The sequence below is a fragment of the Homarus americanus genome, unplaced genomic scaffold, assembly GCF_018991925.1.
Source record: "Homarus americanus isolate GMGI-L3 unplaced genomic scaffold, GMGI_Hamer_2.0 scaffold5831, whole genome shotgun sequence".
NCBI classification, from domain to species: domain Eukaryota; kingdom Metazoa; phylum Arthropoda; class Malacostraca; order Decapoda; family Nephropidae; genus Homarus; species Homarus americanus.
In genome coordinates, this window is record NW_024719604.1 from 2,187,407 (window position 1) to 2,211,138 (window position 23,732).

The 23,732-nt window shown below is 39.3% G+C and overlaps 1 protein-coding gene across 3 annotated transcripts; it reads left to right on the plus strand.

The window, feature by feature from the left end:
- Nucleotides 1-2,686: 2,686 nt before the first annotated feature.
- On the plus strand, nt 2,687-14,836 carry LOC121860135 (SHC-transforming protein 1-like; the record flags this gene model as incomplete). 3 transcript variants are annotated; one of them, XM_042357171.1, is given in 10 exon segments in its annotated part: nt 2,687-2,757; nt 3,640-3,874; nt 6,790-6,977; nt 8,692-8,969; nt 10,971-11,102; nt 11,677-11,909; nt 12,057-12,167; nt 12,472-13,262; nt 13,699-13,753; nt 13,995-14,836. In XM_042357171.1, coding segments are annotated over 8 exon segments (1,380 nt in total), but the record flags the coding sequence as incomplete, so codon positions are not given.
- Nucleotides 14,837-23,732: the final 8,896 nt, after the last annotated feature.

The following is a 23,732-nucleotide window of genomic DNA, read 5'->3' on the forward strand; positions in this document are numbered from 1 at the left end:
GGTGATGTTGAGCCTCAGTCAGCTTGGTGATGTTGAGCCTCAGTCAGCTTGGTGATGTTGGGCCTCGTCAGCTTGGTGATGTTGACCTCAGTCAGCTTGGGATGTTGGACCCTCAGTCAGCTTGGTGATGTTGGGCCTCAGTCAGCTTGGTGATGTTGAGCCTCAGTCAGCTTGGCAGGATGTTGAGCCTCAGTCAGCTTGGTGATGTTGAGCCTCAGTCAGCTTGGTGATGTTGGGCCTCAGTCAGCTTGGTGATGTTGACCCTCAGTCAGCCTGGTGATGTTGAGCCTCAGTCAGCTTGGTGATGTTGGGGCCACAGTCAGCTTGGTGATGTTGGGCCTCAGTCAGCTTGGTGATGTTGGGCCTCAGTCAGCTTGGTGATGTTGAGCCTCAGCTTGGTGGTCAGAATGTTTGTATGGCCGTCTTCCTTGTGGCAATGTGTGTATAATTGTCAACACCTTTGATTCGGCAGCCAACAGCGTTAGTATAATTCATAGTATCTTCGCCGCGTTGTTTAGTGTATCACCGTGAGGCCCTCAGTAGCCATGAGTGTCTCCCTGGAAGTTGGAGGACGTGTTCTTTCTTTCTTCTCATAAACAGTTCAGTGTTAACCGTCCTCTTCAGTTGTGGGTCAGTTAACTTTAAGCTCAGCAGGCGTGTACATCCCAGACAGTGTTATTAAAAGTACTGATAATTTGGGCGGTTTTTTTTTTTTGGTCATTTTATAAGAGGTCAAAGGTATTGTATATACCGTGTTTAATTTCTGTGTGTGAGCTTAGAATTGACACTTGTGATTTTACTACCAAGAGATGTAACATTGACTTGCAGAACACACAACACGCGCCATGCTCTGATACTCATCCTCGTGTAGACTTGAGCTCTCTCTGTGGTTGTGAGTTAATTTTTTCGTTGCGGTGGTAGTTGTGGTAGTGGTTATGGTGGTAGTGATGGTGGTAATGGTGATGGTGGTAGTGGTGGTGGTGGTGGTGGGGTGGTGGTGGGGTAGTGATGGTGGGGGATGTGTGGCACAGAGAGTGACTGTTGGCCCCTCAATGACAGGTTGTATCCGGCACCACCAGCAGTCTCCTCACCCAGCCCGCCCCTCCCCACCACCACCACCACCACTCCACCACCACCACCCACCACCCCACCACCCCAACCACCACCACCACCCAACCCCCCCCACCACCACCACCACCACCACCACCACCACCACCACCACCAACCAACCCACCACCACCAACCACCACCACCACCACCACCACCACCACCACCACACCACCACCACCCCACCACCACCACACCACCACCACCACCACCACCACCACCACCGCTACTTCACCACCACCACCACCACCGCTACTACCACCTACCACCACCACACCACCACCACCACTGCCACTTCACTACCACCACCACCACCACCACCACCACCACCACCACCACCACCACCACCACCACCACCACCACCACCACCACCACTTTTTTTTTTTTTTTTTTTAACGTGGCCTCCAGCCCCCCATAGCCACACCTTCGCCACCATTTATTTACCTTAATATTAAATACTAATACATAAGAAGCTATTCTATCTGTGTTAAATTAGTTGAGCTGCAGATCTATGCGGCATTCAGTGACTGTAGCCTCATAGTCAATATCTGCAGCAGTTGTCGGAGTAGGGGCAGAAGCCTGTCTCTGAGGCAGAGCAAATGACCATGAGAGAGAAGGACAGTCGACATCTCATCCAGGCTGTAACATAACTTGGCTGCTTCTGTTCGGAGATCACCTCCGGAGTCTGGCGAGAAGCATCTTGCACTTGGGCCCATCCCACCAGAGGTTGTGAACACTAGAGGAGGAGCTGCCTTGATCAACGTTCTGAATTCTCCCATATGCCCTCTCTGCCTCGTTTCCTCCTGTGTGCAGCACGAGAGCCAGGTTACGGTGACATGCGGGGATCAAAAACCTGATGTCGAAGAGAGCTCGCCTACACTACTGTTATGCCTACCACTACTGTTACGCCTACCACTACTGTTACGCCCACCACTCACACACCCACCACTACTGTTACACCCACCACTACTGTTACGCCTACCACTACTGTTACACCCACCACTACTGTTACACCCACCACTACTGTTACACCCACCACTACTGTTACACCCACCACTACTGTTACACCCACCACTACTGTTACACCCACCACTACTGTTACACCCACCACTACTGTTACACTCCACCACTACTGTTACACTCCACCACTACTGTTACACCTACCACTACTCCTATACTGTTACACCCACCACTACTGTTACACCCACCACTACTGTTACAACCAATTACTATGTTACACCCACCATTACTGTTAATAATTTACCACTACTGGTTACACCACTACTGTTACACCCACCACTACTGTTACACCCATCACTACTGTTACACCCACTACTGTTACACCTACCACTACTGTTACACCCACCACTACTGTTACACCCACCACTACTGTTACACCCACCACTACTGTTACACCCATCACTACTTGAATGTATTTTGTACTCTGTAGAAGTGGAGTCCATTAGCTTTGGGATCTGTTCAGAATGGGGTCCTGAACAAGATGTGTACATTCAGTGTTGTCAGTTGTCGTGTCATAGTATATAATAACTATATTTATTTATTCCTTTTTTGTTTACAGTACATTGGTTGCCTAGAAGTAAACACGTCTATGAAGAGCTTAAACTTTGACACCAGATCATTGATAGCAAAGTAAGTACTGTAGTATTGTTATCTAACCTAACCTAACCACATGAATTTCACTGTACTGTGTAGGGGTCCCCATCTTACGAACGCCCGCCAATATGCACGAGGTTAAACTTTCAATTTACAGTACTGTATTTTATTTACCCAATGACATATTTTTTACTTTAATGTTGTGTATTTTGTCATTCTATTTCTTCTTTTCTCTCAAATTAAGTGATTTTAGGTGTAATTTAGGACTTCGGCTTTGGTGTAGTGGGGTTTTAAACATTGTTCTGTCAGTACAGTGTGTATGTAACATGTGTTCCGACTTGCACACAAATTCGACTTAAGAACGTCATCAGGAATGGAACCCTTTTGTATAGTACAGTATTCATAAAATAAATAAGGGATGATTTAAGTTGTAGTTTTGAAAATATATTTTTATAGATGTATTACTGCTTTATAATATAACTACCCAGTAGTACAGTACAGTACAGTACAGTACTCAGCATTTTGTAGCCTGAGCTGGGTAGGCTTTACTCTCACTGGTACAGTACACTACAGTACAGTATATTTGACAAAGGATACTCGGAGCTCTGATGTGATGTGCAACATGAAATATGAAGCTGTGTTGTGTAGTGTATACAATACTTCCTATAATGCAATAATCAATTATATAATTTTTTACTTACATCATTCATTCATAGTTGATCATTGCTTATAATAAATACTGAACATCAATCTGGCAGCTGTTGAAGTATTAGTGACCCAGTGTGTTTTAAAAGGGAGTTTCATTAGTTATTTGACTACCATTAACATATTAATACTGTATCTTCATTTTTATTATATTTCATGATGTCTGTTTATGGTAGGTTTATTTTTGTGTTAAATATGTGTTATGTTTTACAGAGAATGCATCAGCAAAGTGTGTGAAGCAGCAGGACTCAAAACTGCTGACCGTAAAAGAAAGGTAGTGAAGACAATTAGTAGAATCTTAGGTGAACGACCCCTGATGGAACACGCCGGTAGCAACGTGAACCTGACGATAACCAGTACAGCGCTGACGCTTACCATACTGGAGTCGGGTCAAGTGGTTGCTTGTCATGACATGCCAAATATATCCTTCGCTTCTGGTGGAGACCCGGTAAGAACTTACTGTACTGTCACCTAGGAATGTTTGAAGGTTGAGATGAAGTGCAGTAAGGTAATTATTGATCATATTAACACACTCACCAACTTTCTGCCAGTCATTAATCCTCAAAGTACAGTACGTGCTGTATGATGAATTTGAGTTACAGATTTTTGTACAATTCCTTTTATTTTATTTTTTTTACTATAAAAATAAAAGTGGAAGTAGGTGGTGTGACTGAATATTATTTTAGTTATCATTGCTGAACTTAACTCATCTTTCATAGGTTTCACTCTGAACAACGGTAAACCCAGTCTTTGGTGGTAAAAGTCATCTGCCCTTTTATGATTGATTGTAACTCTAAGTTCCTCCACATTGTTGTGATTGTTCAGCTGACGTAAGTTTTAGAGACCCCAATTACAGTCAGGGGAAGAGGTCCTGTCAGTCCTCTGTCCCGTCCATGAACCCCGAGACTCATAAACCTGTGAGTCCAAGATATGACACATTGTTGGCCACATTGATGGTGCTCTGTGTCATGTCTCGGATACACGTTATCGTAGGTGGGATGGACGGAACTTTTTTCCTTGACTGTACATCTGATAAGTTTGAGAGATGTAGCAATAATTGTTCACTTTTTTGATAAAGATATCTTAAAAGTTACTCTGATTATTCTAACTACAGAGAGACTATAAATCTTAGTTAATTTAACTCTGCTAGATGAGTGTCATGACTTCTGTAGAAAATAAAACCCAGAAGTAAATTTGATAATACAGTGATACAAATATTTGTTTTAGATAATGGATAAGATATTTGTAGACAAGAATGAGATGCACTATATGGAGGTGTTACAAGGAGTGGACTGTTGGGGGTTAAAGAAATTAAAAGAAGTGAGAAGAATTTAATAAAAGTTGATGAGATGAGGAGAAAGAAGCTATAAATGAACGACTTTTAAGGAAACATTTGATAACTGTGGGGAGTAAGAATGGAGACAGTTCATGAGTACCGTCTAAGAAAGTGTAGCCGAGGTGTGTGGGCACAAGAAAACAGGGAGGAAAAACAAGAAGAGGAAATGATGAGATGAGAGGTTGGCACTGTGTACTAACCTCTGTGTCGACCCCCCCCTCTGAGCTGAGTAAGAGCGTTTAGCGTTAACCAAATAAAATATTAAAAATGGCGTCCCTGTAGTGAAGGGGTTAAGGCAAAGAGAAGAAGGGCATATGGGAGATAGATTCAAGTATGGAAAGGAAAAAGAATAAAGAGAATTAAAAAGAAAATGGTAAAAGACATAAAAAAGAAGACCAGATGAAAGATGGAGAAAGAGGAAGAGTTGCTGAAAGATTTTAAAAGGAATAAGAAACTACAGTATATCAAAAGAGTGAAACAGAGAAAGGAAAAAACCAAGAGAAAAAGTGAAAAATGGGCAATAAAAATTGGTGATATTTGGTAGAAAAATGAGAAAGGAATAGAACAAAATAGGGATAATAATTTGAACAACAACTGAACGTGTGGGAACTGAGCTGTTTAGTATATTCTGAGTAGAGTATTTCATTGAGCAGTGTTGAAGTGAAGGTGGAAAAGATGATTAATGAGAAGATAGCAAGACTGGAAAGAATGCAACTACAAATTGAATCAAGTTTGTGCAGTCAAGAATGTTAGTTAAATTTTTTAGACAGAAATATTTTGTTGCATTTACTTGTAGGGAAAAACCCCCCACATATATTTGGTAGAAAAACAATTTAAAGAGGGTTGAAAGTTGTAGAAATAATCAGGAAGTTGAAAGCTGTCCAGATTTCTTATAGGCAGAGTGAATCAACTGATAGAGAGTTTGGTGAATTATTCTATTTATGGTTGCAGAGAAGGGGCAAAGGGAGGTGAGTTGGGTGCTTTCTGCTAATGACTGCTCTACTGGACTGTTCAAAAGACAAGCTGCAATTGATAATAAATGAATCTTTGAGAAAATGGTTGAGGGAGGGAGAAGGGTGATGATTGTGGAAGAGAAGAGTGTGTGTTAGAAGGGTGATGATTGTGGATGAGAAGAGAGTGTGTTAGAAGGGTGATGATTGTGGATGAGAAGAGAGTGTGTTAGAGAGAAGGGTGATGATTGGAAGAGAAGAGAGTGTGTTAGAGAGAAGGGTGATGATTGTGGATGAGAAGAGTGTGTGGGAGGGAGAAGTGGGGTGGGGATGTGATGAACTCGACCTCTGGGCAGCGGAAGGAAAGAAAGAAACGGGCAGATTGAGAAACAGATAAGCGTGAGGGAACCGTGACGGAATTAAAGATGGTGATGCATAGAGGAATTACTGAGCAGATCTTCTTGCATGGTTGTAAATCTTGGGGTCTGAATGGAAGAGAAAGAAGCAAATTGTAAGTAAAATAAATTACATCCTAGTGGACTGTGTGATGGATAAATAGAATACAGAGAATGAGAAATAAGGAAGAAAGTGTTGAAGAGAGAACAGAATGAGAAAGATAAGTTAATTGAGGTAGATGGTAGGTCAGACAGGGGAAGACCAAGATGGAGATGGAAGGATGGGATGAAAATTGCACAAGGAGTGAAGGGGAGGGGATCCAGGAAGCGGCAGTGAACCTGTAGTGATATTCAGGAAAGGTGTTACTGCTGATAGGTGATCCTGGTGTGTGTGTGTGTGTGTGTGTGTGTGTGTGTGTGTGTGTGTGTGTGTGTGCGTGTGCGTGTGTGTGTGTGTGCGTGCGTGTCATTAAGTAATGCATTATATGGGATTTGTGAATTTTTTAACAGGTTCATTACTGCAGTTGAGAGTCTGTGTATCAACTTACTGTACATCAGGGTCCAGGTGATACCACTCTCATCTAGTTGGGGTAAAAGATTAGATCTAATTTTAATAAGAGACTTGGAGAAATACTGTACTGTAACATAGCTGAAGTTACTAACCTCTGTACAATCTCTCCAGGACACCTTGGACTTCATTGCGTACGTAGCCAAAGACAGCCGGTATGGGCGTGCGTGCTTTGTGCTGGAGTGTGGAGGAGGCCTGGCCCAAGATGTGATAACTACCATTGGCCAGGCCTTTGAGCTCAGGTTTAAGGAGTACCTCAAGCGAACGCCGTCCGTCCAATACACCAGCGTCAAGTCTGACAAGTGAGTTTTATAGTGATGAGCTGCAGTCATTATGATGTTAATTTGTTTGTGTATAACTTTATTATTGCCTACTAAAAATAACATTCCCATGCCAGTTAGCAGACAAATATTAGTCTCAAAACTGATGTTACAATTATTGCATCTGTTGCTTTTATAAAATATTGCACACTAATGTTGTAATGGTCAAGAATATATATCAAATTACACTCACTCTACAGAACACAATTCATGGCCTTTGGGAATATAGTGTTAGATATTATATATAAAACCATAAGATACTCTGTATCTACACATGTGGAGATATAATGGGAGAATCTGAACAAAGAACAACATAAACACCAGGCAAGGTGATGCTTCTCCTGATTATGCTCACCTGATCTTAACAAGTTGTGAAGGTGATTGGTGGTGTACAGCTTAACACGTACAATATTGAACAGTACTTTATATACTTTTAGTAAGTTAGAATTACTGTACACTCTCCTCGTCTGTAGTATTAGACGTACAGCACAGTACCACACTTCACCCACCGTGATGCCTCATCCCAGTTAGTGATATAATCTTATATTATTATACTGTACATTACACAGTGTCTTTGTTGCATTCCTTGAACATGTGACAAAGTTAAATATTGGTAAATTAATCGATCTTTCTCTAAGAATTAATGTAAATAACGGGGTTAAGGTCCAGAGAAATATTTGGTCAGACAAGTCATTCTATTCATATCAGAGTTTTAATAAAAGACTTTTTTATAAACAGTTTGAAGTTGTGAATAAGTTGAAACAATTATTATTATTTTTTTTTACTTTCAAATGTTCACTGTGAATCTTGGCTTCATCATTATCCATGTCACTCACCAGTATCAAAACAGCATAAGACTTGTATCTTAGTACACAAACTGATGGGTTTCCCTGCGTTCGTTATGGTAGGCAGAGCACTCTCACTTCCTGGGTGTTTGGCATTCATCCTAGGGTTGTTCATAGTCCATTTGGAGACATGAAAATTGCAATGTACAGTCAGGAGGAAAAGTATCGACCACCTGCTGTAGGTAACAACATGAAACATGGAGGAAAACTGTAAATGTATACCTGTGGTTACTGGCGTCACTTGGTTGTTATCTCTCTATGCCACCGACCTTGGGGCTGTTGTTCTTATTTTACTGACTGTACTAACACTGGCTGCTGGGCACAATATACACAACAGTGGAGACTAATCAGATTGAGGCAGAAAAGTTGAGCATCTTACACTCATATGACAAAGGACTATAGTTATACCATTGTAGACGACAATGTTATAAAAAAGATTGTGCGACACTATATGGGTATGGGATATAATTCATCAGCAGAGCTATAATGAAATAATGCTAAGTGAACTGACAGTATGAAGTCACCCTGTACACTGAAGAATAATTTTAAAAGTTTTCTGAAATGTTTAAATTGAGACTATGTACAGAGTACTGTACAGTATTGTCTGACCAGAGCCCAAATAACCTTGAGGACCAATGAGACACATATAAACGGACAGATGTTGCAGATCACTGACGTATTTGAACTTAATGTGGGTTTGGTACCCTCTTAGCTCTCATGTTTCTTACTGTAGAACATATGAACACACAACCAAACAGACTGGCTGTTTTATTCTTCCTGCAGTCAATAGAAATACATTATTTAGTTATTAATATAAAAATATTATTGTAATACTTTTTTCTTCTCTTTAGGCCAGGAATGAATGGTGAGGGAACAAGCTGGGTACGTGATGACCCCGAGTACTACAATGACCTCCCCGGGAAGGTTCCACCAGACTTGCCCCCACCTCCTGTGCCCCCACTCCCACAGTACTCAGCTTCAGAAAGTAAAAGAACACATCCTCCTGCTACATCTGGCCCGGCTCCTGCTACCCCATCAAGCAGTGGGTCAACCAGTTCTGTCTCCCCCGTACCATCAACAGGAGCCCCTACTGTGCTCCTCAACTCTCACCAGCCACTGACAAACAAAGGTACTCTACATGCTTTATGTTACTAAACCTTGAATTGGCACATGATGTCGCTATATCAAAAGATTTGCTTAACTTAAGATGGTGTCTTGATATGCTCAGTATAGTAATGGTTACATCAGTCTGTCACTACTTTTGTTGGATATTTTGTTATTAGGAGAAGGATCTTTAACCCTTCTCATTCTAAATCACCTACAATACAGTGTTATGAAAAACATGGAATATGCTGGGTGGGTTATCATTAACCCTTAAGCCCCAGGTTAGGGTGCTGCTGGCAGTAACACCCCCCCCCCTCCACCCCCCATGTGGGGGGGATAAATCAAGAAAAAAATCAACTTTTCAAAAAAAAAAAAATAATAATAATAATAAATAGATAAAAAATTATATAAAAAAAATTATAAAAATAAAAAATGGCGGGAAAATAGGCGGACGTTCTGAAACGTCACGGGAGGCCTAAGGGTTAAGAACCAACACACAGAATGCCATGAACCAGGCCTTGGGTTTTGTTGGTGTGAAAACAGTTTGGTTGTTTATAAACAAAGAATGTTGGTCAAAGTGGTGGTCACCCTGTACAGTACAATACCAGTAAGAACAAAAAGGGGGAGATTATGAACTTTTACAACTTTATGCTAAACTTGAGTTATAATAGTCAGCAAATATGTGGGATGAAAACCAAGGGTTCCTAGGATGAATCTTCATCCATGGCTGATCTTATGAAGTTTGTTAAAATATCTGCTGCTTTATAAGGATGATTACATTCACTTTTTAGTCCTAGTAGAGCCAAGTCCAGATCAAACTGGAGTTAGCAGATATGTAATATTCCCTGAGAGCTTTTTATGAGCATGATGATTGACTCGGTCTCATCTTCACTGTCTCTTCTTGGACAAGAACAGTTGGAAAAGTGCAGAATGGCTAATGGCATTCAGATGATCTGTAATGAGTGTTTTTCTAATTCAGTAGAAAATATATAGGAATATATCTTGGAACATGGCACATCATCTAAATTCTCAGCCCTTTCACAGAGGGTGTAGAAGAGGCTCCTTACTGAAAGTCTTGGGTAGCTGAAAATGACAAGGAAATGTGCACATACAAGCTGCTGTAGTACTAAGCCCTTCTCCCTTTTGAGGAAACTGTTGCTTCAAATTTCTTTTAGGGGGAGATGGTTGCAATGGGAGATTTGTGCTAATTATAGTACTGTATGTTTGTGCCAGCTGCCAGGGCTTAAACCCATAGACTACTATGACTGTATGTTTGTGCCAGCTGCCAGGGCTTAAACCCATAGACTACTATGACTGTATGTTTGTGCCAGCTGCCAGGGCTTAAACCCATAGACTACTATGCAAGGATCTTCTTGTTTCAAATTACTGTAGTTATAAAATAAGATTTCAAGGTTTAATCTGTAATTTTTATCCCCAAATGTAAGAATTAAAGCATACAGTACATAATAATACCTTAATTAAAGCATACAGTACATAATAATACCTTAATTAAAGCATACAGTACATAATAATACCTTAATTAAAGCATACAGTACATAATAATACCTTAATTAAAGCATACAGTACATAATAATACCTTAATTAAAGCATACAGTACAAAATAATACCTTAATTAAAGCATACAGTACATAATAATACCTTAATTAAAGCATACAGTACATAATAATACCTTAATTAAAGCATACAGTACATAATAATACCTTAATTAAAGCATACAGTACAAAATAATACCTTAATTAAAGCATACAGTACATAATAATACCTTAATTAAAGCATACAGTACATAATAATACCTTAATTAAAGCATACAGTACAAAATAATACCTTAATTAAAGCATACAGTACATAATAATACCTTAATTAAAGCATACAGTACATAATAATACCTTAATTAAAGCATACAGTACAAAATAATACCTTAATTAAAGCATACAGTACATAATAATACCTTAATTAAAGCATACAGTACATAATAATACCTTAATTCTCATTTTTGTGTTTACAGTGTCTGACAACTTGATAGATTTTTCCTCTGAGGGAGCACAGCCGTCGCCACTACGATGTGAGCCGGAGTATGTGAACGATGCCGTCATAAAACAAAAACAACTCCTTGATCAGAGAGATCCTTTTGACATGCGTAAGTTAATCCTTACAAGATATTGTATCCTTATTTCAAGTTTAATCTTAATTTGTTTATCCAGACCCAAAACATTAACAAAATGTTGTGTGTCCTTTACTTAGTCTCGCCTCCACATTTGTCAGATTACAGGCAATCTTCTCTATATGCCAGGGATATGTACTGGTAATCCCCGCTTAACACTGTATTTCAATTTATATAAGTGAGGGATACCTGTGTTCTGTATCTCCACAATTGTAATTATACAATGTACAATCAAAGACTAAAGTCGTGTCGCGGTTTTGTCCGAAGATTAAATGTAACTCGTGAAACATTATGAGAGCCCCCCTACCACAAGGCAGAGCGGACCAAAAGTTTAGCCCTTCGATACAGGTTTTCACCAAATTTCACGACACGACTTTTGTCTTTCATTGTGCATGTGTATGATTCTTAAAAAGTACTATTCCCAAAAGTACAACCTAAGATTTGAGTTCATTGTGAGGAGGAACTAAAAACCTGATCGAATAATTTTGATTTCCTGGTTATTTCTCTGTGCTATAAAAAAAAGTACAGTATCTTTTCTTTTTATAAACAGAACCCTTCAGCATGCAGTTGTCTCAGCTTAGTGGAGGAGTTAGTAGTAGTAACACTCCCGGTGCCGTAGGTGGGCTGTCAGTTGGAGTAACGAGTGGTGCGGGTGTAGCTGCTGGTGGAACTGTAGGAGGGACCAATAAACCTCTTCCCCTCAATCAGCGGTTACAGCTACAGCGAGAGCCCTGGTTCCATGGTGCTATCAGCAGAAAAGAAGCAGAATTACTGCTTCTTCAGGTACTTTACTTGTTCTATTAGCATGACGTGTTATATATTTTCTGCACCATATATTGGGTAAAATGTTCACATATATATTCTTATTCATTCTTTTCCCATCTGTCAATTTCCGCAACAAAATGAAGGACTATCATCTTTATTTTCTAGGATGGAGACTTCCTTGTGCGTGAGTCTCAAGGAACTGCCGGTCAATATGTCTTGACTGGGATGCAAAATAATACGAAAAAACACCTGCTCTTGGTTGACCCAGAAGGAGTGGTAAGTACTGTACTGTGAAGATGAAGTACTGTATTATGTTTATTAAAAGAATTTGAGGATGACCTATATTTATATATAACTTTTATAGATAATAATAATGTAAAAAATCAGAATACTGTACGTAGTCATTCATGTTTAATTCACCAGAATCCATTAATGGTTCTGCTTATATTGTTTTGATAGGATCAGGTTATACAACCTCCTTAGCACACAGTATTTCATTGTTTTCATACAGTATTTTGACGAAAAAAGTTAGTGTAAATGTCTTATTTTGTGTAAATTATTGTATACAATTTTTTTGCAGGTTCGGACAAAGTCTCGCACTTTTGATAGTGTGAGTCACTTGATCATCTATCATCGTGATCATGAACTACCGATCGTGTCGGCCGAATCGGCACTTGTGCTCCGCAATCCAGTTCTAAGACGCACACGCTAGTAGTGATACCAAACAAGTTTACACTATTGTGGGTTGATGGAAGACAGTAATAAGCCTCACTAGCTTAATGTTAGTGTCCAATGTCCAAAATATGTGCAAGTGAACCCTTAAAGGTGTTTGTGGTGTACAGTACAGTCATACTGTAGGTAACCACTGGTAAAGTTCTGTTGGTTGACTATCTATGAGGCTTAAACTTATTTCATGTATCGTACGTACAAGTATCATAACTTATATTTTTTCCAATTAAAGCAATGTTTATGTCTTCAACTTTATATAATCTACATAAATGAGTTATTAATGTTGTAAAACTGAAGGATGATGGTATATGTTTCACACTGCTGGGTACTTAGGGTATGTTTCACACTGCTGGGTACTTAGGGTTTGTTTCACACTGCTGGGTACTTAGGGTTTGTTTCACACTGCTGGGTACTTAGGGTTTGTTTCACACTGCTGGGTACTTAGGGTTTGTTTCACACTGCTGGGTACTTAGGGTTTGTTTCACACTGCTGGGTACTTAGGGTATGTTTCACACTGCGGGGTACTTAGGGTATGTTTCACACTGCTGGGTACTTAGGGTTTGTTTCACACTGCTGGGTACTAAGGGTTTGTTTCACACTGCTGGGTACTTAGGGTATGTTTCACACTGCTGGGTACTTAGGGTATGTTTCACACACTTAGCACACTGGGGTACTTAGGTTTGTTTCACTGCTGGGTACTTAGGGTTTGTTTCACACTGCTGGGTACTTAGGGTTTGTTTCACACTGCTGGGTATTAGGGTTTGTTTCACACTGCTGGGTACTTAGGGTTTGTTTCACACTGTTGGGTACTTAGGGTTTGTTTCATGCTTACTTAGGGTTTGTTTCACACTGTGGGTACTAGGGGTATTGTTTCACACTGCTGGGTACTTAGGGTTGTTTCACACTGTTGGGTACTTAGGTTTGTTTCACACTGCTGGGTACTTGGGTATGTTACACTGCTGGGTACTTAGGTTTTTCACACTGTTGGGTAAGGGTTTGTTTTCACACTGCTGGGTACTTAGGGTTTGTTTCACACTGCTGGGTACTAAGGGTTTGTTTCACACTGCTGGGTACTTAGGTATGTTTCACACTGCTGGGTACTAAGGGTATGTTTCACACTGCTGGGTACTTAGGTATGTTTCAGCAATGTTGGGTACTTAGGGTATGTTTTACACTGCTGGGTACTCACACTGCTGGTATGTTTCACACTGCTGGGTACTTAGGGTATGTTTCTTACACTGCTGGGTACTTAGGGTATGTTTCACACCTGCTGGTACTTAGGGTTTGTTTCATTAATTGTTGGGTACTTAGGGTTTGTTTCACACTGCTGGGTACTTAGGGTTTGCTTTTTGTTTCACACTGCTGGGTACTTAGGGTTTGTTTCACACTGCTGGGTACTTAGGGTTTGTTTCACACTGCTGGGTACTTAGGGTATGTTTCACACTGCCGGGTACTAAGGGTTTGTTTCACACTGCTGGGTACTTAGGGTTTGTTTCACACTGCTGGGTACTTAGGGTTTGTTTCACACTGCTGGGTACTTAGGGTATGTTTGGTTGGGGATATCTGAGGAAGGACTTTGGTACTACTGGTTTAAGAGAGACAATTTTAGCTAATTTTGATGTAGCCTGACATGGTTTGGTGCATACAGTTCTTATTTTCCTGCAGAACCTTGAAAGTTGAAGCTCCAAATTTAACACATTTTAGTAAGCTGGCAACTCCCAAAGAAGAAAGGGTTAGCACTAGTCCAGGGACATAACCTGACAGAGGCACTGGGTTTGTGCACACTTTAGACAACAATGCCATCCAACACAGCCTGGTTATAGTTGAAAGCTTCACCCACTGGAGCTATGGTGCCCGGGCCACAGATGAAGCTCAGTTAAGAAGTTTTGGCATCATCAGTTGTGTACCATCATGCTCAGATTCAGTTGTGTACGGCCACCTGAGCAACTGTTGTGTACGGTCACCTGACCAACTGCAGTGTACGGCCACCTGACCAACTGTTGTGTACGGCCACCTGAGCAACTGTTGTGTACGGCCACCTGACCAACTGTTGTGTACGGCCACCTGAGCAACTGTTGTGTACGGCCACCTGAGCAACTGTTGTGTACGGTCACCTGACCAACTGCAGTGTACGGCCACCTGACCAACTGTTGTGTACGGCCACCTGAGCAACTGTTGTGTACGGTCACCTGACCAACTGCAGTGTACGGCCACCTGACCAACTGTTGTGTACGGACCACTGTTGTGGCCACCTGACCAACTGTTGACCAACTGTTGTGTGGTGGCCACCTGACCAACTGTTGTGTACGGCCACCCACCAACTGTTGTGTAGCCACCTGACCAACTGTTGTGTACGCCACCTGACCAACTGTTGTGTACGGCCACCTGACCAACTGTTGTGTGCCACCTGTGTGGCCACCTGACCAACTGTGTGTGCCACCTGACCAACTGTTGTGTACCACCTGACCAACTGTTGTGTACGGCCACCTGACCAACTGTTGTGTACGGCCACCTGACCAACTGTTGTGTTGTACTGACCAACTGTTGTGTTCGCCACCTGACCAACCGCCACCTGCCACCACCCTGATTGTGTGTTGTAACCTGACCAACCTGTGTTACCTGACCAACTGTTGTGTGCCACCTGACCAACTGTGTGTGTACACCTGTTGTGCCACGGCCACCTGTGTGTGCCACCTGACCAACTGTTGTGTACGGCCACCTGACCAACTGTTGTGTACGGCCACCTGACCAACTGTTGTGTACGGCCACCTGACCAACTGTTGTGTACGGCCACCTGACCAACTGTTGTGTACGGCCAACTGACAACAGAATTAAGCCATGTTTGAGGTTTTATCAATTTATTATTTATGTATTTATTTGTGTTTTCTTGTTAGCAGCATCTGGAAAATCTGTTTGCCCTTCATCCTGTTTCTGAAATTCACATTTGCCTCTTGAGTTAATGATACAGTTTGGGTCTATGTCTTTATGGTCAACTTTTATTGGTAGTCTTTTAAATTTATATCTGTATTGAATATTTTTCAGTATGTTTATTATTTTTGTTGCCCAATTACTGTATTTAATATAGTATTTATCAGAATCTTTTATTGAGAAGTATATTTCAAATTCCAGTCTTGTATTAGGTGCTTGAGACTGCTCTTGGAGTTTTAAAATGTTCAGTATTGCCTCATCCAGTCTAATGTACTAGAGAGAATAATTTATGTTTATTATAGATATGATAATCAGATGGCTCTAAGGATATACTGTGGTGGTTATTAGGAAATTTTCCCGTGCTGTGAAACTAAACATTGTACAGTAGATGAGAGAGACAGTCTTCACCCACAGTGTACAATGATTATGGCAAATGGACTCAACTTTGAGTCTTTGAAGTTGAGATACAAAATAGTGTACATATACCACCAATAGGCAGAGTGGCCCATACTGTCAGAAAGCTCGGTGAATACTGTATATAAACTACCAACAGTGTAGGCGTGTGAAACTTTATGCCATTAACAGTTCAGTGATATCTTATGCAAAAAAAATTGTGTATTTACTAAAGAAAATACATAGTGAAATGTCTGTAAATCTCCATAATTTTTAATTGCATTATAACATTGGAAGTCCAGAAATCACTTTTCCATGAATCTCAGAAAATTGGCTGCTTTGAAAAATACTATTAATCAGAAGGAAGCCGACTCAGCACTTGTGGGGAGCAGATGAAGCATTATGTCCTATGGTCTACAGCCTGGCTCTTAATACTTATCAGTTGGGTTGATGTGTGGCAGTGTCTGCCTACACTCTCAACTTGTACAGTAGTGTGTAGCAGCATCCAGGATCTACACCAAAAAGAAAATTGCACTGTTTAACTATTCCACAAAGAAGCATTCACTACTCCGCTACCTCCCTGTTACTGTACAGTACTCAACCATTTGTTTGTTCGTATTATCGAAGGAAATTTTCATATGAAATGACAATTTTCGTTTATTTTTATAAATGTATAGAGCTGAAGATATCTTTGAAATACAGTGCTGAATATTTATTCATCAAATTTGTTATAAATAAGTTGCAGAAGAAGGTGTAGCAACCTTGCTAGCCCTGCATCAGCCACAGTGATCATCAACACTTCACATAATTTTCATTTACAGTATTTGTATAAATATTTATAACTCCAAATGTGTTTACAATATAGTTCTGTACTGAACACTTATGCAATAAAATTTTCATAATATAGTTTCATACAGTATGTATTAGTTACAGATGATGTGTGTCAGTTTTGTCCTGACCAATCACATCATTGTTTTCATCATCAGGCATCATGAGTAGATAATAAATTAAGATTGGGGTTAAAATTCTATACTGTATTTTGTATCATTGGATAAATATTGAAAGGACCAAGAAAAATTAACACTGTAGGTACACTGAAAAGTTCACCACCTACTTGCCTAAATGGCAGTTTTCCATGGACGTGTGGCCAAGGTTGCCTCCTCAGAGCAAGAGTCACTCAGTGTAATGTGTTCAGGATTAATAAATGCTATGAACCAGGATTTTCTCACAAAAATCTTACAGTATTTGGTATTACTAAGCAAAAACAAAACACCTGGCCAGAATTATGTAGAGAGAGTACACTAGCTGCAGTATCGACTAATGAAGGTAAGGTAAAGTAAGCATAAGCAGTGTGTTGTGGTATTGTAACAAGGCATGTTTGTAAACAATTAATGATGATATATGACACAAACACTACCTAACTTAACTAAACTATACTGAAAAGGTAACGATCTTTAGGTTGGGTTGAGTTTAGTTGTTTCATTTTGTCACAAATGGCTTACACTCATCTTGCATAGATGATTATGGTATTGTACTTTATGTGTGTATTTCACATTCTGTTCATATAATGACGGTCTTTCTACATTTTTCTGACAAGGTAATTTGTTATATTTAAGTAAAAACACAGGATTGTACTGTTCATGATTTTTGTAAGAAAATTATGCAATATCTGTGAACCACAAGACTGGACCTTAAATCACCATGGGAACTTTAATATAAAAATGCATCATGGTTACAAGGATATGTGTAGGGGGCACAGGGAGAGTAACTCGGGAAAATAACAATTCCACGAGGCTCTCACTCTCAATATTTCTGGATTTCCAAGGTTGTATTGCAATATATTGATGCCAGAACTTCTCAAACTGAATTAAGAAATTAGTACAATCTTTGATAAAAAAATTTTAGTGTCTGAATTGTCAAGAAATTATAGAATTCCAAGTCTTCCTATTATTAAGTTTTGATCCAGTTGAAGCACCTAACACAAGCGAAAGTGAGAAATTCAGATTTAAACTACGGTATTAGATATTTACTATATTTATATTGTATGTTTAGGAAATTTAACTTAGCTTTTCTTTCATTTATAAAAAATTTTCTTTTATTTTCCCCTTTCTTCCTTTATGAGAAAGATGGCTGGCTAGTCAAAATTTGCCATCTGCCTAAAGAAAGTTTGAATATCTTTACACAAGAAATTATACCAATAATCGTTGGACTTAGTATTTTATGTTTCTCCGTGTCAGTAGGATATTTGCAATAATACGACAGCAATATACAATATGTCCATAGCGTCGGAATTGTAATAAATCTCCAATTATCTGGAACCTTCAGCCTTTGTCCAGCTGAGAAATGTGGTGTGGTTACGGTATTTGGTTCTCGACGGCTCACAACCCAGGTCAGGATTGTGATGTTTTAGCTTATCCAGTGTTTGTTTTTAATACAGTAAAATGTACTGAATAAATATCTTGTCCCAGTGTCAGTGCTTATTCTATAGTAGTGCTTGAAACATATCTATGGGATGTTTCCATGGAAGGTGTATGAGCTTAAAATAAAGTGTGCCTGTTATTAAGATGTCTTTTGCACTGGAGAAAATTATTAATATGTTGACTTCGAATCTTTGCATAGTACATACAGTAATGTTATTTTAACAGTAATGTTATTCCGTATATTACCTTTGGCCATCTCGTAACTGTACCAATTATCCCCACATTGGTTCCTCAAGAATGCGAGATACATAGTTAAACAGAGACCCTCCAAGTCTTTCCCTCAAGCCTTGCATTTTTGTGCCCTCCTCTTGTTTGTGCCTCAGACAGTTCCCAAGCTGCACCACTAACAAGTTTGTGTTGGGCCTGTGGTTCTGGCACATTCACATTTTTTTCTATGTTCATAGCTTATTTATACATCTAAAGACCCTAGAAATTTATAATTAGGAACAAATGCAATGCAATCTGTGGTTAATAGGACTATTTTGTCCCACATTATTTTAATGTCTATAATTGCTGAGGACAGCTCAGCAGATTAATGTGGTCTGACTAAAGTTTGTATAGCTTTCTGAATAGTGTTAATATATTTGACTGTAAGCCAATTGAACAAAATTATATTTTTTGTATTCATGATAAAGTGTCATATTTAGTAAATTGAAAAACCTTTTTCAAGAACTCCTTCATGTATCAGTACAAACTTGGACTTTGGCCTGAATGCTTAGACACTGCTTGAAAATGCTTATGCTTTGCTGAGTTTAATGAATACTTAAAAGCATGTAGCTCAGGCCCATTCATCACCTGAATTCTACTATAAAATGTATTTGACAATTGAGAAGCTTGACAGCAGGGAATAGGGACGGGGTGGGAGCGGAGGTGACGGAATATGACGCAGCACATCTTAAGGAATTGTAGTCAGATGTGGTGTTGCTATTGTGTGTAAGAGTTATCTATTACAGCAAACATTTACACTTAAATTTTTAAAACAAGACCAATTTTGAATTATTTGTGAGATGGATATAATCTGTTTGTGGGACAGGTGGAACAGAGAGATCACATGATGCATTTCCTTGGGAGGGACGATGTAGACAAAGTTTGGGAACCACTGCTTTAGGTTATCGTGTAGTGTTCAAGTAGTGACTGAGAATTCATGTCTTAGTTACCAGTAGGTCTCCTCAAAACATTACCAATGCATATAGCTTTAAACTTGCCACATTCCTTGCAAGACACCCAGCATCAGTCGTTATTTTCTCTACATAGCAGCTTAAGTGACCATAGCCCGTTATTTGTTATCAGCCGGAGAGAGTCGGTTTAGCACTTGAAATAATGAAAGGGATTGTAACAGAGCTCTTCAGTGGCTAACCAGATGTAAGGGACTTTCCCCTGATTGGAGAACAAATTGTGGAATTGTAGTGGATCATTTGGAGGTCGTGTTAGGAATATCACTGAGCTAGAACAGATATACATTATGTAGAGTTGGCATAGGAAAGACTTGCGAATAGTTCTTAGTCTCCCAAAATATGTGTTTGTGCAACAATATATGAAGTACAAGTTGCATTAAAAGCCTTCTGTTCTGAAATGCACTCTGTAATGGAGCAATATACAGTTTAATTCCCTTTTAACTTAAGTTGACCATTACTTAATGATATAGCATATATCATTTTCAATAGTGCAACATTTGATGATAAGTCTCCCTTGTTCCTTGTGTATAGCAAACGTCCTGTGTTTGTGTCTTGACAGTCCATAAAAAGAGCAATAGGTTTCTTACTTGTAACCCAACTAGCTAACTGTAAACCAAAGAAGTAATGTAGGGACTGGGAATATATGGGTAACTAATCCACTTCACATTTTAATATCAGTGTGTAACAAGCTACTGAAGCTCTATTTTTCAACAAATATTTTTGCTACATGAAATGACTGTGTCATTAATGACAAACTTGCCTTGTAGTTTTTAGAAATGACATGTCCTCATTTAGTTCTGTGTATTATATGTTGTAATATACTGTAATTCAGTCAATATTAAGATTACATTTAATTGTACATACGATCATGGTATTTTAATGTTGTGTGTGCCAAAATATGACTCATTAGTTATTTTACCTATTGGCTGTTGATAATCAAAATGGTTCTTTATATTAGTTACTTGTGACTTGGCTGACTTTGAAAATAATATATAAATTGAGACACGTGTGAATGAATATAAATCACTGTAACTTTGTATTAATAACTGAATAAAATATCACATATTGAATTTGTTTTAGTTAGAGTTTTCCTGTGAAGTATTACAGAAATTTCCTCACTACATTGTCAAGGTGTTTGCTCAGTGAGACTGTCAGTGCACAGGTGTGTTCCACTGTATAATATTAAATTGTTCCCTATGAGTGATGATGTTATGGGAAGACAGATACAGTAAACCCCCAATAACTCAGCACACATGGGGCTCATCTGGCCTTGCTGAGTTATCCCAAATTCAGACTTATCGAGGCACTTCCCCCCCCCTCACCCCCTACTACAAAAATACAACAATAAAAATTTGTCGACCCATATATGTGTACCTGTACATGTAATTACTAAATATAAAAAAGTAATACTTACCAGCACTGCAGGTGAAGAATGAAGCATCATAGTAGGTGACACAGAGGCTTGGTAGGTGACACAGAGGTATGGTAGGTGACACAGGCATGGTAGGTGACACAGGCACGGTAGGTGACAGAGGTATGGTAGGTGAAAGAGGCATGGTAGGTGACACAGGTATGGTAGGTGATGCAGGTGGCCAGATATGCTGAGATTTTCCCAGATTATTTTATATATCTCGGCATTTCCTGAGTTATACTATAATGCATTCATAGACCATATCCACGCTGAGTTATATGAAATTCCGAGCTATCGAGGGTTGACTGTAATATCATTCACACAAGAAGATACTGAATTTTGATTCCAGATGAATTAAGACGAGTTAACTTAATAAAGGTCAAACTGAAACATTATTACAAGACAAATGAAAACAAAGTGATATTTCTTAACTTTCTAAATCACTAAATTAGGAGACATGAGTGTGCATGTACAGTATAGTATGGTACAGTACAGTATGGTACAGTACAGTACAGCACAGTACAGTATGGTATGGTACAGTACAGTATGGTACAGTACAGTATGGTACAGTACAGTACAGCACAGTACAGTATGGTATGGTACAGTACAGTATGGTACAGTACAGTATGGTACAGTACAGTACAGTACAGTATGGTATGGTACAGTACAGTATGGTACAGTACAGTACAGTACAGCACAGTACAGTATGGTATGGTATGGTACAGTACAGAATGGTACAGTACAGCACAGTACAGTATGGTACGGTACAGTACAGTACAGTATGGTACAGTACAGCACAGTACAGTACGGTACAGCACAGTACAGTATGGTACAGTACAGCTCAGTACAGTATGGTACAGTACAGCACAGCACAGTACAGTATGGTATGGTACAGTACAGTATGGTACAGTACAGCACAGTACAGTACGGTACAGTACAGCACAGTACAGTACGGTACAGCACAGTACAGTATGGTACACTACAGCTCAGTACAGTATGGTATAGTACAGTACAGTAATGCACAAATTCACACATACATTAAGCCTCAGACCTAACCACTGTTTGTATTATATAAACAGTGTACAGTACAAGAGCGGTGTGAGGGAGTTAATAATCTCAACTTGCAGTAAATTTTATGATCATTGATAGATAGTACTTGAAAACCTAGATTTAGAAATAACAAAAATAATTAGACACTGCAACTACCATACAGTAGCAACAGGCACTCAAACAATAATAATTAATTGTCTTTAATCTTTGCTTACTACATAATAAACAAATTCATATTGTTTCTCAAAAAGGGCAAACCATTACAGTAATTTGGATCTCCTGTATGGAGTTGACAGGGGGTTAAATTAACAGGGGTTTGGTTGACGGGGTTGAGTTGACAGGGGGTTAAGTTGACAGGGGGTTGGTTGACAGGGGGTTAAGTTGACAGGGGGTTGGTTGACAGGGGGTTAAGTTGACAGGGGGTTGGTTGACAGGGGGTTGAGCTGACAGGGTTGAAATGACCGACCACTGTGTCAAGCTATGGAGGGTTACAATACAAGTAGTCAACTCTGGATAAAACCAATTTATGTTAAAACTGTAAATATTCACCACAAACTTTGGCGAAAATGAACCAACACATAGTTTCTGATAGACTCTGTAAGCCTCGAAAATGTAGTAGGCCTACAGTATATCAAAAGCATCAGTCATAATGCTCTACAAATTGCTAGTGACGGTTTCAAGTTTACTGTCATCCATCTCTCTCTCTGTGGCAGACAAAAGAAACGCCATTTTTTTCACTGGTTCACTAACTTCATTGTTGTAAAAAGAAACACAATTAAAACATCTAATTGGAAACTACCTGCAGGTGTTTGGCCTGAGACAATGGAGCATTTACACGACGCAATAATGAACTTTCAAGCCGTTCCTACTCCCTACGAACCACTGAAACAAATAATTGGATGACTCATATAGGTATTTATCACTGTTAAACTTTTACTAATAATAGTTATACCAAACCAAAGATAATGTTTGCACTAAAGCGTCTGAGGAGAGTTGGCCGCTGAGGTTCGGACAGACAGGCCTACTGCTTCATAACATCTACAGTACAATAAAAAAATGAGTATTTACATATTGTTTACGCCCTTTCTAATCATGCTATTAAAGTAATATGGTAAAATGTCGAAACAGCAAATCACAAAAATTATTTTAATGTTACAAATATGTTTGCATAAAATATTTAATCACTACATGAGTGTTTCGAAATTTGCTTCACGAGAGAGAGAGAGGTTTCATGTTTCACTTTCTTTATGAACAGTTCAGTCGCAGCTGGGCGTCTGAGGTGAGTGGGTTGGTCACTTTAGTTTACATTAATGTGCTTTATAAACGATGATCTCTTGGTTTGTTCTTATTTATTAGTTTGTTGAAATTGATTAATATGATGTGGATAATTTATATGAGCTATTCGCTAAAACACACCAAAAATATGGCAAACTACCACTTGGATAGTTTGATAATTTACGGACAAGTCGGCAAAGGCGTTCACTGGTAAATGTCTTCATTAATGGCAGATATACCGTGAACACACTACGTATACCTAATTGAAGTAATTTAGTGGAGTTAAACTTATTGTGTAGGGATATGTAACTAATGGATTGGGTTTGTGAATCGCGAACTACAGTATTTAAATACTTTGTTATAGTAATTATACCCCGACACCGCGGTATTTCTACTAAAC